Below are 15,855 nucleotides of genomic sequence, written 5' to 3'. Positions count from 1 at the left end.
GTGAATGCGCAGAAGAGAAGGCTTCCTGGAAGAGGTGAGATTCAACATCCCTCTTTTCTCCTATCTCAGTGGTCTTGTCCAGGCATGTTCGTGTTGGGCACATAAAGTAAGTGATCATTCGTTTCTTCTCTAAAATGTTAGCCATTCGGGTTATAAAGCTGAAATTGCGCAAGGGTGTATAAATTAATTCTAACCCTCAAGGCTAACCATTTTAACCATGCTCCTTTTAGAACCTGATAGAGACAACACCGACAAAGCTTTTAAATAGTGATCAGTAAGTAGTGTCACCTAAGTTCCTGAGTGCTGTTTCCCTCCCTTTTCTTGTAAATTGGCTTTGGAAAATGAAGCTGGTTTCTGTGACCCCCTCCCCACAGTGTTGGGCCTCACTGTCCCCCTGGCCATCACCTCCAATGAATACCAAAGTGGCAGACTCGTCTTACCTTTGCCTGAACAAAAGCTCTTCTCTGGAATGCAAATTTATGAAAAGAGAATGCATGCCTAAGTATTTGAAGAATTCAATTTTTTTGCATCCTCTGGGCTACTTCTGCCTTTCACTAGCAGAAATAATTGCGGTGCCCATACGAGGAAAATAGAACTTTATCTTCTTCAGATGGTATCTCTGTATTGTCCGTCAGCTTTGTTGCATTTCCTGTTTCACCTTCCTGCTCAGAGCCTTAGGTCCTTAATTCACTTCACAGGAAATATACTCATATGTGATACTTGAAATATATTTTAAGTAAAAAAATTAAAACTCCTTGGTGGATTATGGGTTATGGTTGGGAGCTTCAACCCTTACCTATTTTTTCTTTAGTCAAATTACTGCTGAATTTATGTCGATAACAACTAAAAATTACCTTAATTATCATTTGGAAATAAGTACAATTGGAAATGGAATTCAAGCAAATGAACTGAAATTCAAGTCTCTTAATCAAAGACTTGTCCAGTCTGCTACATTGTTAACGGAAATTTCTATATTTCTGTTCATGGTGCAATTTTTGTCCAACTTACTGGTACAGAAAGGGAAATCATGGAATGACCCAGAATAAGTAATTATCATGCACTGAATGGTGAAAATATGTTGTTCAACTTAGTAGTAGACAATTTCAGAACATCAAGATTATTTCTATCTGCAAGGCTTGCCTGGTGAGCTGTTCAACATCTTGCTGGCATGAGTCATCTGCTCTTCCTTTTAGAGATCAGGCTTGCTTGCCTATACCTTGGAATTTCTGGAAACTAAAAAATACTGATGACTGTATCTCAAACCTAGAGATTTTGATTTCACGGTCTGGGGTGAAGCCAGCAAACTGGAGTTTTTAAAAGCATCCCAAGTGATTTTAATGTGCAACCAGGTTGAGAACCACTGCTTTAGACCCTAAAGTGTTACCTGCACTGGGAAAAAAAACTGTTTCAGCATGTTAAGTAGATAGGAGGCTTTCTGGTTAGGCTAAAGAATGTCTCCATTTCAAGGCCTTCTGCTGACAAATGTTTTATATCTAAAAACATGCCTCATTCCTATACCTGTCTTACCTTAATCCTCCTTTTATTCACTGAGCATTTATTATGTGCCAGAGGCTGCAAGTTCAGATTCCTGCCTACCCACATAGGTCCTGACCACTCCCTGTTTAAAATACCTACAGGTGTTAGGCAGTGTCAGGTTCTTTTCCACCCCTGGAACTTGCCCCCTACTCTGTCTTCATGCTTTGTCCTGGCAAAGATTCTATCTATATTTCTAATCGCATCTTGATTGTGAAAAAGCATTTTCCATTTTAGAGAATAAGTACTAGGGAACATCTTTTTAAATACAGGATTTGCGTTGTCATGGTAGAAATTAGTATTAGCTCAGTATCAAGTGAAAAAATGTGCCTCTCTACTAGGTAAATGTGGTAGTAGATACAAACAAATCTAGAAATTTGCAACCCAAAATTAAGGAATAAATTGTCTTTCCTTTTCAAGAAGCAACAAAGATGATCTTCTGCCCTTGAAATTATTTTAGTGTCAGGCTATGTATTCAAAAAAAAGGTGATAAATCCTTGTAGCAGAATGTGTTCAGACAGGTATTACAGATAATCGGTGGGATTTGGGATCAAACACCATGCCTTAAAGAATATCTAATTTACCAGCATGAGGGATTAAGTCATTCTAATAAAAATTGCTAAAAACCTAACAATGAGCTAGGTTGGCATATAGCTATATTTTTAGTGAATGCTATCCTATGATAAGATTGTGGATAGCTCTACAATTTAAATATTGGTAAGATAAGGTTAAATACATTTGGGATTGTTGGTTAACAGCCAACATTTGGGATGTTCCTTTTGTTCCTCTTACAATTATAGCTATGTTTCCAACAAGTACTATATACTCAAAATAGAAAAGTCAGAATGTCAGCAAAGTACAAAACAAGAATTATTTGTAATAAAACTCTGACCTAAGTCAACCACTGTTAACATTTTAGATTATGTGCTTTATTAAAGGATGGACAAATAGATAGATAGATTCACAAGTACAGGTTTTATATAAAACAGGTTAATCGTGTACACAACATTTAATATCCAGGCACTTCTTTAAAAATTCCACGTCACCGGAGCACCTGGGTGGCTCAGTCGGTTAAGTGTCCGAGTTCAGTTCAGGTCATGATCTCGCGGTTCGTGGGTTCGAGGCCTGCATCGGGCTCTGTGCTGCCAGCCAGCTCAGAGCCTGGAGCTTGTTTCAAATTCTGTGTCTCCCTCTCTGACCCTCCCCTGCTCATGCTCTCTCCGCTCTCTCTCTCTCTCAGAAATAAATAAAACGTTAAAAAAAAAATTCCATGTCACATTTTGGATTTCAAAGCTTCACCAGTACCTGTTCTCATATCACTAAAGTATAATAACTTGATAAACCTGGCCAGTTATACAAATGCTCTGAGGGCTGAGATAACATGCAAATAAACCTTACATATCAATGTGTGAAGGCTGGACAGACCACACAGTGCAAAATAGGAAGTGCACTCTGCGAAGCTAAGTTGCACATTCACTATCCGAGTTACAGCATCTTCAGGGGCACCGTGTGTCAGGCACATCAACTCTTTAAAATGGTAAGTAATAGATTTTATGACTCTACCTGGTCTCCTGGCAAACATCTCATCTGCTCTGCTTAGGGCAGAAAGGGGTGGGGATGCTGCTCAGCCAGGCCCTCCAAGCCTTCGGAATTTTTGTTTGACCTATTGTTCCATTTGCAAATAAAGCTGCTGAGTGTTATACCAGTTGAGTGTCTGTGGCTTCAGGATTTCCCCTTTCTGACTCTAGCCTTCAGACTAGAGGAAAGACTATGACTTACGGAAAGAAAAGCTGCATTCTTTGTCTTTGCCTCTTAAGATAGTAATGTAACCAAGTTTCCTATTATAAGCATTTTGGATCCCAGAAGAGAACTGCAATGATAAATGTTGGGCAATATTGCTGATGATGAGTGCCATTTTGACCACACAGTGGATTTTATCAAGGAGCTCTTTTGTTTAAAAATGCATTTTGTTATTTTCATTAAGAGAAACAAACAAAACCCAAATAGTCCAAACCTTAGGGACAAGTTGTGTTCCCAAAGTTCATTGAATATCATTATTTGGAGCACATTTTAAATAGTGACTGGGTTCCCAGTTGTACCATAAAAACTAGCTTAGCCTGTGATGTGGCTGAACTGTGGTGTTGCTATTCTGCTACACAGTTTCCTATTACTTCTCTGTAAAAATTGCCTGTGTTCTTATACATGTTGTCTTCTTATGCTCCCAGAGTCTAGAGGAGAGCTAACTTTCTATCCCATACGCCGCCTCCACCACTCCCCAGTTCCTAGAAGATTAGAGACGTCATTTTCCCTTCTCTCATAAGGGAGAGGATTGCTTGCTTTGCCAGCCCCTGGTGAAAAGACAGGAATTGAGACAATGACCCCTGCAGCTCCTCAGTTGGGGAAGGAATGCACAGCATTGAAATAGAGAGGGCAAAGCGTTCATGGGATGTGTTTGTAAGTCTGGGAACTCTTGAGCCAGAATGGAGAACTACAGAGGTGAGAGAGAGTAACTTTGCCATGGAGAAGAGATGGGGTCAAAGTTATGGACTCATAGCAGGGAGGAATGAGCAACCATGGAGGAAATGGTGGCACACGGATTCTACCTGCAGCCACACTCTTAGAGGAAGGCAGTCACCTGTCAAGATGGCACTTACAAGCTCCCGTAGTGTTCCCAACTGGGTCTTTAAGTCCCAGGTTCTTAGAAGAGAGCTCGACTTTAATTACTGATAGTCTTTCCAAAGATAAATGAGATTTACTGAGTGATTTAGATTTTTCTCAGGGGAAACAAGATGAATAACACCATAAAAAAAAACAACAAACAGTTTAACTGGACACTGTGTATTTGGTGTGATACATAAGCAATGTTTTCTTAGGGGATTATCGTCTTCTTATTACAGAAGTAACACATAGTGTTAAAGAAAATTTCTTAGAAATATAGATCTGCAGAAATGAAACAATATATGTTTTCTGTGGTTTCAACATCTGGGGGTGATCATTGTAGTGATCATTGAAGTCAGTACAGATACTCTAGAATTTCATCATTTTAAAATATATTTACAAATATGATTTTCTATAAGTGCTATCATACTTTATAAGCCATTTCCTTATCTGTTTTTTTATTTGAAATATCTTGAATAATATCTGAGTTATGCTATCATTTTTAATAATGAATCACTTTTCCATGATTCAATCATTCACATATAGTTAGACATTTAGATTGTTTCTTATTTTTCTTTCTTCATGGTAATATAGACAATATATTCATTTGCACACACCACTGCTCAGGAAAGGTGTAGAGTTGGTCCATGTTCTTTAGAACACGATTCCACATTTTAGAAGCAGAAGGACATGGCAACAGGATTCTAATTCTCAATAGCTGCCCCTGCGGAAATTGACTTGATATGTGAACTTAGAGAAATTAGTTTGCCTCATGGTCCTAAAATGAAAAAAATAGGATAATACTTGTTTGTATGACAGGTAAGTTTAGGTACATTTCAATTTGCTTAATTTTCTGGATGAAAAAGGAGGAACAGATATCTAATGCAGAAATTTTTGTATGTGGATGGTGGATGAAGAAAAGATCTTTTAAGAATACATTTGGAAGTTTTACAAAATGGAGCAAAAATCAGTTTTGGAGTTTCTGTTTGTTGGCTTTGCTCCTTTCATTCAACTTTCAGTTGACATGTGAGCTACTGACAAAAGAAATGCGCTATCACCCACACAATCTTTCAGCAAAGCTTCATTGAGCCTCTACTCCATGTGGGGGTTTGGCAGGGTGAGAATGCAGGGTGAACAATGCAGGTGGAGTTCCAGCTTCCTAGAGCTTGCACTTAGTGCAGCGCGACTCAAACTTTAGCATGCTTTGAATCACCGGGAGGGTCCGGGACAAGACCTAAGATCTTGCATTTCTAATAAGTTGTCTGATACTGCTGCTGATCCAGGCACTTGGAGAACCACAGTTTGGTAGAAGTGATAGATCAAATTTAATCTACGTAAATATGTAAAAAGCCTTGTAGTGACCTCTGAAAGAGGTAAATTGGAGCTGAGATAGAAGATAGAAAGGTGACATGCTCTTTAGGGCTCTGATCCCTGATAAAGTGATGTTTAAACCAGAGTGCTGGATCTCAACTTTGGCTGCACATTAGAATCATTTGGGCAGCTTACAAGTCATATCCATTCCCAAGGCGCCAACCAAGACCTGGAGGTAGGAGGTGGGGCCCAGCGAGGGTTGAGAACCACTGTGCCAAACTGTAAGAATGAGCAGCGCACAGGAAACGTGGCAGTAAGAACCACTTCAAGCAGAAGAGGCGGTAGGTACAGAAGATGTGAGGCAGGGGAAGGCTTGGATTGGCAAAAATGCCACAATGGCTAGACGATAATCAAGAGAAGAGTGGCAAGAAATGTTTTTAAGAAATGGGCATCAGCCCAGGGAGTCTATCTTATGTTGTTCACCCTAGCAGTCACTGGCGAACCCTAAGCAAAGGAGCGAGTGCCAGTGTCTGGTTTACATTTTGAGAAGAGGGCTACTTCTGAAGTGACATGCGTCCTCTGCAGGCAGCCTTGACCATACTTGGGGCTTAAATTTTGGCTTTTTCTCCTTCTTTCTTTAAAATTGGCCCTAATTTGAATGGAGCCAAGTTAGAGAATAAATAGCATAGGGTTTCTGAAAGGAACAGGTTTAGGAACCTTCAAATAATTTGAGTGGCTTTAGTGAAAACCCAGTTGAGAGCTGGTGTCCCAGGGAAATCAGAGAACATAAAAAGTGAGCTCGCAGGATCCTTTAAAGAGCTAAGGTTCCAACCCTCTTCTTTTGAAGACATGTGATTCTTTTTCTTGTCATGTAAGCTGGAGGGGCCCTAAATAATATGCTGATACCCCAAATGGAAATCCATTCCCCTCCACATGCTTCTCCCCATCTCCACTACCTGGCTTATATCATCTTCTTCTGCAGAAGGAGCGACACCGGCAAAATCTAGCTTGATGTGTTCCAAAAAAAGAAAAAATCATGTGCTATGATAAGGAAGTTTTAAGTCAAGGAGGAGGTTCAGATCCTAAAGGATCTCTCTCATCTACATGTCAAGGCCTGTAGGAGGAAATGAGAGTCACTTCTTGGAACACATTTTAGCATATATTAGATGTGTGACACCCTTGTTCTTAAAGCAAGTGGGTGTGGGACTCCAGCTCTTGATCTGGTAACTTCAATATCACTTCCCCAATTCTCCAAGTTGCATCCCATCTGCCCTCTCTGTCCTCTCATGCCATTCCCTTTTCAAAATATTATGGTATGGGGGTGCCTGGGTGGCTCAGTCAGTTAAGCGTCTGATTTCGGCTCGCGTCCTGAGCTCATGGTTCGTGGGTTCAAGACCCACAGAGGGTTCTGTGTTGACCACTCAGAGCCTGGAGCCTGCTTAGGTTTCTGTGTCTCCTCTCTCTGCTCCTCCCCTGTTCGTTCTCTGTCTGTCTGTCTGTCTCTCTCAAAAATGAATAAACATTAAAAGCAATTTTTAATATTATGGTCTGAAAAAAATAAAATATCATGGCATGTTATGAAACAAATCATATCACAAATCCTCACATACCACCCAGATTTCATGCATACTACCATTCTGCCATAATATTGCCATTTGCCATCTTTTCAAAAAAATGAAAAAGACAAAGTGAAAGCTCTCTTTTTGTCCTTCCCACTCCCATATCCCTCACTCCTACAGCAGAGAGACACTGCTCTGAAAGCAGCATCTTGCCTACCCAGCCATGTTTTTATGTTTTTATTTCATCTGCCTGTATATGTAAAATAACATATAGTACTGTTGTGTTTGGCTTCATTTGCTTATGATTTCTGCATATGCTTTTTTTTCACTCTACACTGGTATGTCTTCGAGATGTATCCATTTGGTCACATGCAGGCCTGGTTCAAATTATTTACTTGCTATGTAATTATATTGCAGTTTATTCATCTAGTCTCCCAACATTTAATTTGTTGTCATTATTTTCAATTTCAAATGATACTAGAATGGGTATATTTCTACATAGAGGGAATGGGCACCTTCAAGGTTATTGAATGTTAGCAAATTGTTCTCCAGAGTCATTGTAATACATCTCACCAGCCTGTGTGACAGTTGCCATTTATTTCTCTATATCGTTCCTGGGGCACCTGGGTGACTCAGTCAGGTAAGCATCCGACTCTTGATCTCAGCTCAGATCTTGATCTCAGGGTCTTGAGTTCAAGCCCTGCACTGGGTTCCATGCTGAGTGTGGAGCCTACTTTAAAAGAATAAGTCTATATCATTATCAATGTCAGTTTGTCAGGTTTACTGATAGAGTTCTGAGAATTTGTTATATATTCATTGTTGCTTTAATTTTCCTTGTTACTACTAAGATGGAATATGTTTTCTTAAATTTATTGACTATCCTAGTCTGTAAATCTTCTTCACGTGGTTTATTCATTTTCTTATAGATCATCGTTTCATGTTGTCTATCAAAACCCTTTATCCAGTCCTAGGTGGTAAAAATGGGTCAATTATGTGCATTGTGAATTTTATGTTTCATGCTTCTTTTTTTCTTTGTTTTTTGTTGTCTCTTTTTTATAGAGAAGTTTTACATCTTGATGCTAACAAATTTAAAAATAAGCCATTTATCATTTCTGGTTTTGATGTCCTCTTAAAGAAGTTATTCCCTACTCCCAAATAGTAAAAGCTATTTCCTAACCTGTCCCCTTTTGCTGAACCTTTTAGAGATTTGATTTTCACATTTACAGCTTTAATCATCATGATTTTATTTATACTGGTGATGTGAAGTGGTCATCTAATATATTCCCATGTGGGTAACCAATGGAGTGCTATTTATTTTAGTCTGTTCTCTTCTCCTACCACTTTCTAATGTCACCTTGGTCATATGTCCATTTCCCATATATGTATGCCTCCACTTCTAGGCTGCTAAGTCTATCATACTGGCCAATACGTCTCATAAAATTCCAAGTTTGTTTCTTACGTCTTATTCATCTGCCCTGGATTCATATATCCTTTTGCCCAAGTGCATATGCTCTTGCCCACTGTCTAACAATTTCTACAGTTATTGAGGATTTCCGTTATTATTCTCCCCAACACAACAAGGACCTAAATACAGCATAATTACTCAATGAACACAATCCTCCAACCCTATTCCTAGTTCTTAGAACTTCTCCTTGGAAGAGATGTGTATCATTTTCACTCACACTTAATTGAACAAAATAAGCCACATGTATCTCTGAAAGGACAGACATGGAGGGATGTATAATCATCATGCATTCAGGGTAATGGTAGAGATGGGGACCCATTTGGAAGAAAAGTATTACATATTACAATGTATATTGGTTTTTGTGTGACTGAAAACATCTTCATTTTTATTTCATTCTTAAGTATCGATTACCTGTGTATAAATATTCTAATTTGATAGTTACTTTCCATCGGACTTTATTTTTTTTAATGTTTATTTATTTTTGAGAGAAAGAAAGAGAGTGTGCATGAGAGTGATGGCAAGAGAGTGGGGGAGGGACAGAGAAAGAGGGAGAAAGAGAGAATCCCAAGCAGGCTTTGTGCTGATAGCAGATGGAGGGCTCCATCTCACAAACCTGGTCATGACCTGAGCTGAAATCACACTTACCGACTGAGCCACCCAGGCATCCCTCTTTCAGCACTTTAAAGAGTTATTCCATTGGCTTCTGACTTTTGTTATTGTTGGTATAATTGTGCTGTAAAATCTGTCATTTTCTGTAGGTGAAATTCCATATGCCCTTTAAGATGTTTCGTTATCTTTATGTTCTGGAGCTTTACTATATTTCATAGAGATGTGAATTTATTTTTATTTATCCTGGTTGGTACTCAGTATATTGATTTAATGAGGGGCCTACAACATTTTTATATAAATAACCAAGTAGTAAATATTTTAGGCAGCCTTATGGTCTCTCTTACTATTCAGCTCTACCACCGTAGCATGAAAGCATCCACAGACAATACATAAACAAATGGGCATGACTGTGTTCCAATAAAACTTTGTTCATAAAAATAGGTCACAGGCTGAATTTGGCCCACAGGCTATATTTGCCCAATTTAAAGTCTAATGACTTTTTCAATTCTGCTAAATTCTTAGCTATTATTTCCTCAAAACTCTATCATTTTATCCTTCCAAGTTTTTGTTTGTTTGGTTTTTGTTTATTTATTGTTTGTTTGTTTAGAGTCTCTATTAGATAAAATTTAGTCCCGTGCTATCCTTCAAATTTTGTATCTCTGTGTCTTTGTGTAATGAATTCCAAGTCAGTTTGTCAACTTCATCTTTCAATCCACTAAGTTTCTCTTCATCTGTTTCCAGATGACCAACTTTCTCAGTTTGCCCAGCACTTTCCCAGTTTCAGCATTAAAGTCCTATGCCCCAGAAGTTTCTAAGGCTCAGACAAGCCAGGAGAGGTGTTCACCCTATTTATGCTTAATCCATGTTTTATCCCATACACTGAATTTTTGTTTCAATGATTAAGTCTTCATTTCCGATTTTGAATGAGTTGTTTTCGCTTATTTTTACCTAATATCTGCCTATTTTTGTTTCAAATATTCTTATATTCTCCTATGGATGCTATTCATATATTTGTTTCCTAATGATGCATGAAGTTGCAAAGTCATTTCCAGATTGTTCTATTATTTTAATTGAATAGATTAAATCTTCATCTTTTAATTATTGATTTTATTAGGGTTATATTTCTTGTTAACAGTTTTCTCTCCATATTTTGGAATTTGTGTTGTAGGCCCATTTTGAGAAAGTCTTTTGGTTGGTTAGTTTTTTCATCCTAACTGCCTTCTCTAGTGTTGTGCTTCTCTCTACTACTTCTTCTTGAAGCCTCCAGCCCAGAACCAGGTCTATATCGACTGCTGTGTAATCAGGTTCACAGTAATAGTGCACTTTGGGAATAGTCATTATTAGGTCACCTGGCATCTTTGCCCAGTTCCTGCTGTGGGACTGTGTCTATCCCAAGGTTTCTCAAATCAGCACTTTTGTGAATTGTGGGATATTTAACAGCATCTCTGCCCTCTGCCCACTGAATGTCAGTAGTACCCCTGCCCCCCTGGTTGTGACAATATACAGAGCATTTCCAGGTATTACAAAATGCCCCCACCATGACCTATTACTCTATTAAAACCACCCCCCAGTTGAAAACTGCTGATCTACCCTAAGGCAATTCTTAGTGGCAGGTCATTTGGTCTCCTTACATAAAGCTGGGATTAAAAAAAAAAAAAAAACGAAAACAAAACATATCTGTCCTTGCCCTTTCAAAGAGTGACCCTAGCTCAGGCTTTCAGGTTACCCTATAGAGCTGAAGTAACAAATGTCTTCATAACCTGAACCAACAGCTCAACTTACCTGCCCACTAGTCTCGCTCACAGCCTTATGTTTCTGTTCTGTTAAAGATAAACATATCGAAATGTTTATCTTTAAATTTTCTCATTTTATATTCTACCTATCACTGACATGAGGTTAGGTCAGTGAGAGAGCTACAAAACTTTAATTTATTGACCAGAACTTAATTCTTCTTCTGTCTTCTCCCTCACTTCCCTTTGGCTTCACATCTTTCTTTTTTTTTTCCTCTATCCCTTCATCCTTGATAAGCAACACCAGGTAAACCAACAAAGTGGAGGAAATGTGTCATTGGGGTTGATGAACTAGTGGGAGGGCTAGTCCAGGGTCTTCAGGGCTCCGCTTCTCCCTTTTACTCCTACCCCAACCTGTTTAGACAGTGGTTCTCAAAGTGTGCTCCCTAAGCTAGCAACGTCAACATCACCTAACAGAAATTCGCCGGCTCTACCCAAGACTGACTAAGTCAGTTTTAGGAGTCGGACCCAACCCCTTGTGTGTTATCCAGCCTTCCAGGTGATTCTGATGCAAAGTTTGAGCTCTCCTGCACTAAGACTTAGCTAAAGAGCTTTGAACCAGTGGTTCTCAGTCTGACTGCACATTGGAATTGCCTGTTAAACTTCATATAGTTGTGTGAGCCACTCCCAAAAAGATTCTGATTCAGCTCAGGAGGGGCTCAGGTTCTTTTATCTTTTAAATTGCCCCAAATGATGGGGCACCTGGGTGCTTCAGTTTGTTGAGAATCTGACTCTTGATTTTAGCTCAAGTCATGATCTCACAATGGTGGGATTGAGCCCTGAGTGGGACTCTATGCTGACAGTGAGGAGCCTACTTGGAATACTCTCTCCCACTCTCTCTGCCTCCACCCGCGCTTGCACACACGCTCTCTCTCCCTCTCTTTCTCAAAATAAATAAACATTAAATAAATAAATAAATAAATAAACTCCCCCAAATGATTCAAATATCTAGTTCAACTTTGCATTATTCATGTCCTGCTCACCCATTTTGATGATCACTGATGCCACATCATACCGAGTACTTCAGGAATTCTACATGGAAACGGGTAAACTTCCAGTGAACAGAATTAAAATAAGTCTTATCTAGAGGTGGACTTTCCTGGGTTTGAATCTCAGCATTGCCCATTTTTAGCTATGTGACTTTGAACAATTTGCCCTCTCTATGCCTCAGTTTCCCCGTGTGTAAAAAAAAAAGGAATGAATAACTATACCTACTACTAGGGTTGTTATAAGGGTTAAACAGGTTGATAGAGGAATGTCTTCAGAATAATTCCTGTCACACAAAACTTCTCTGAAATATTTATTTTGTAAGTAAAACATACAAAGTATCTTCAAAATAAACTTAAGTCAAAATAAGTGTTTTGAGAAGGAAAATATTTTAAAAAGCATTTATAGAATGTTTCTTTTTTTTCATATTGGAAACTTTGGTTTAGAAGGCCCACTTTTTCCCAAAAATGTTATATGCTCTTTAAAAATATTGATTCAATAAAAATTAACTTCTTTCATTAAAATATTTTAGAATTTTGCTATATCGTTTTTAACATCAGCTAGTGGAATTATAAAACCAGAGCTCAGAATCATTTTTTATAGTCAAATTTGAGCTTCAAAAACCAACAAGCCAACAATAAATGCAACCCTTATGTAAATCCTGGCAGAGGTCAAAAGAAGTAGAATTGAAATAAACATCTGCTGAATCTGATCTATGACAGATATTTAACTGAAAGAATTTGTGTGAAATATGGTGAAAACATTTTAATAAGGTAGATATGTGGGGGGTTTAACTTAAGTGAATAAATACATTTTGATGTGTGAATATAGAAACATCGTCCAAAGAACCACCAGCGGTTTTACCATTACAACTTTGAAAGACAAGTAGTTGAGTTTCCTTTATCACCAGAGGACATTCACCCAAAAGAAACTAATTTTGTCACTTGTACCCACAACTGCATGAGACAGCATTTCAGGGATGGGTGGAGTTTTGTTAATAGCAGAACACAGCCACCCAACACAATAGGGCTGAGATACATACTGTTTAAATTAGTTACCTAGGGTGTGGAGGAGCAGGGGAATTTCCAAACTATCTGTTGCTAATTATTAAGCAAACAAAGAAAAGATTGTGAGAGTGGGATTGATGTAACTTCGGATTTCTGAGCCAAGTCCACCTGTAGCTACTGAGTATGCAGAGCTTAGATGGTTTCAATTCTCAATAGATGTAAAAATTAACCAACTTAAGCAAACATTGATTGAATTTGATAAGCAGGGCATGGAGGGAGGAAATTCTAGAAAGTAACCAGACTAACCATATCTTGATGATTAATTAGACAAAAAAAAAAAAAAAAAAAACGCAGATAGAAAGAACTTCTATATGTTTTGACTCTCTTACATCCCTATTTTTTCACTGTTCTTCCCTTCCCTGAGCTATATCAAGGTTCAAATCACTTTTCTTACTTTGTATTTGAGGAATAAGGAATATAATCACAATAGTTAACATTTAACTAGGTGATTCCTATATTCCAGACATTGCTGTGTCTTAAAAATATCAACTTATTAAATTCTTACAATTCTGGGACATATATTTCTTTTACTCCATCTTATGAATCTGGAAACCAAGAGAGAGAGACGTTAAGGAATTAGCAACCAGCAAGTAGTAAAACTAAGACAGCTCTAGAGCCTATGCCTAAACTTTTCCATTTACCTGACTCTCTAGGGTCCAAAAAGAAGAAAAAGGTACTACCCTAGTCTAGATGTAGGGTGCACTAGGAACCTGCTAAGTTTCATAAACTTAGTGTGGGTTTACCTGTATCTCTCTAAGTGACTCTTGCTAGGTTAGTACCAGATTATTAGTTAACAGCACCAAATTGATTCTATGCACCTTTCTCTTAAGAGATATGTGTTGACCTTTAAAAACAAATCAGGGTGAATTTATGTTGATTGATTTCTGATTCCTTGCCAGTTTTCAAGTGCACAAGAAACTTTTTTTTGTGCGTGTGTCATTCAAAATATATTAAAGAAAATTTGAAGGGGCGTCTGGGTGGCTCAGTCAGTTGAGCGTCAGCTAGTTAAGCTAACTAAGAGCCTGGAGCCTGTTTCAGATTCTGTGTCTCCCTCTCTCTCTCTGACCCTCCCCAGTTCATGCTGTCTCTCTCTCTCTCTCAGAAATAAATAAAACAAAAAAAATTTTTAATTGCTTTTAAGAGAAATAAAGAAATAAAAGAAATTTGAAAAGAGAAACAATCCACAGCCATAGAGATTTCTCTTATATCATATGACCATTAAGCCTTTATGTATAAGTATGTATTTTGTCCTTGAATATCATAGCATTTTTTCACTCACAGTTTATTCATGAGCATTCTTCCATGTTACCACATGCTGTTCACAATCCTTTTAGTGATTGTGACACATTCCATGCAGTTAAGATATCATAATCGACTTATATATTTTGGTTGTTGCCAGGATTTTTCCAATTAGAGAAATTGCAACAAATATTTTCATACATCTAACTGATAGTTGTTCTCTTACTTTGAATGATTTCCTTAAAGCCCTAGAGGTGATCAAAGAAATTAAGTTTTTTCTTTTCTTTTTTTCACTTTAGAGAGAGAGCATGAGCAGGGAAGAGGGGAGAGTGTGAGTAGGGAGAAGACTCTTAATCAGGCTCCATGTTCAGCACAGAGCCCGACATGGGGCTCGATCCCATGACCCTAGGATCATGACCTGAGCCAAAATCAAGAGTAGGGCACTCAACTAACTGAGCCATCTGAACACCTCAAGTTTTTTTCTTTTCTTACTTTATGGATATATATGCAGACAGAATGGGATTTTTTAATCTTTCAGATTGATTACTTCATAAATAAAGCAATTTTAAGGAACTATTTTAAATAAATTTCCTTTAATCGTTGTTGAACACTTTCAGTTACATTAGGTTACTACTTGAATTTCCTCTTAAATAGGATTTATGGGGGCAAGAGGTCTTATCAATTTATATCAATTAATGTGCTATTTATACATGTAAATCCTTAGTTTTGAATATATTACATTTGGATCCCATTTATGTAAATATTTTACACATTTTGCTTTCCATTGTATTTTACTGCTGTTTGTAGTTGTGTGGCAGGCTTTCCACTTTTATCTAAGTTGGCCTTCTCTATACTTTCTTTAAAAACCAACACCATTTTGGATAAATACTATAGTCCATCCTCTCCTGATTTTCTTTCTTAACTCTATGGCCCATTGGAAATTTATTCTGACTTTGGAATTGGAAGGAAGTAAAAGTGAAATGAAAATAATATCTATTTCATATTTTCTTTCCCTATTTTTGTTATTTTTAGATTATCATACATTATGGATCTCTTTTGAGCAATCTATATTTCATTTTCTATTATCATACATTCACAATTATTATTTCACAATATATTCTACTATCAAATAGGGTTAATCTCCCCATCCCTCCATTATGGCTCCTCTTTTTCACAATGTTTATTGATGTCCTTACCCAAATAATTTTCCTCAATAAAATTTACAAACTTAATAAGTTCTTTAAAAATTCCAGTTGTAGGGGCGCCTGGGTGGCTTAGTCGGTTAAGCGTCCGACTTTCGCTTAGGTCATGATCTCGCGGTTTGTGGGTTCGAGCCCCGCGTCGGGCTGTGTGCTGACTGCCAGCTCAGAGCCTGGAGAGTGTTTCAGTCTGTGACTCCCTCTCTCTCTGACCCTCCCCTGCTCACGCTGTCTCTCTCTCTCTCTCTCTCTCCCCTAGAAGTAAATAAAAAACACTTTTAAAAAAATTCCAGTTGTAATTTGAATTGCCATTCTCTCAGTATCAAAAAATAAAAACAGAAAGGGCTAGTATATAGTATCCAGCTTTCCTTTTTGGTATTGCTCTGTTTAGAGCTCAGTTTACTGTTCCACTCTAGATTCCCCCACCTCCTCAAGTAA

General features: G+C 38.0%; 1 protein-coding gene across 1 annotated transcript in view; it reads left to right on the top strand.

Annotated features, from left to right (window-relative positions):
* The first annotated feature begins 3,026 nt into the window (after window positions 1-3,026).
* The window catches only part of FYB1 (FYN binding protein 1), a 155,083-nt gene continuing 142,254 nt past the window's right edge, over window positions 3,027-15,855 (top strand). The window contains exon 1 of the mRNA XM_039244290.1: window positions 3,027-3,070. Coding sequence (XP_039100221.1) covers window positions 3,068-3,070 — 3 coding nt within the window. The 5' untranslated portion in view covers window positions 3,027-3,067. The remainder of the gene's footprint in view (window positions 3,071-15,855) is intronic.

This window comes from Hyaena hyaena, unplaced genomic scaffold, assembly GCF_003009895.1.
Source record: "Hyaena hyaena isolate Hyena2069 unplaced genomic scaffold, ASM300989v1 scaffold_236, whole genome shotgun sequence".
NCBI lineage: Eukaryota > Metazoa > Chordata > Mammalia > Carnivora > Hyaenidae > Hyaena > Hyaena hyaena.
Note: the sequence above shows the minus strand (reverse complement) of the source record. Positions and strands in the feature narration are given on the sequence as shown.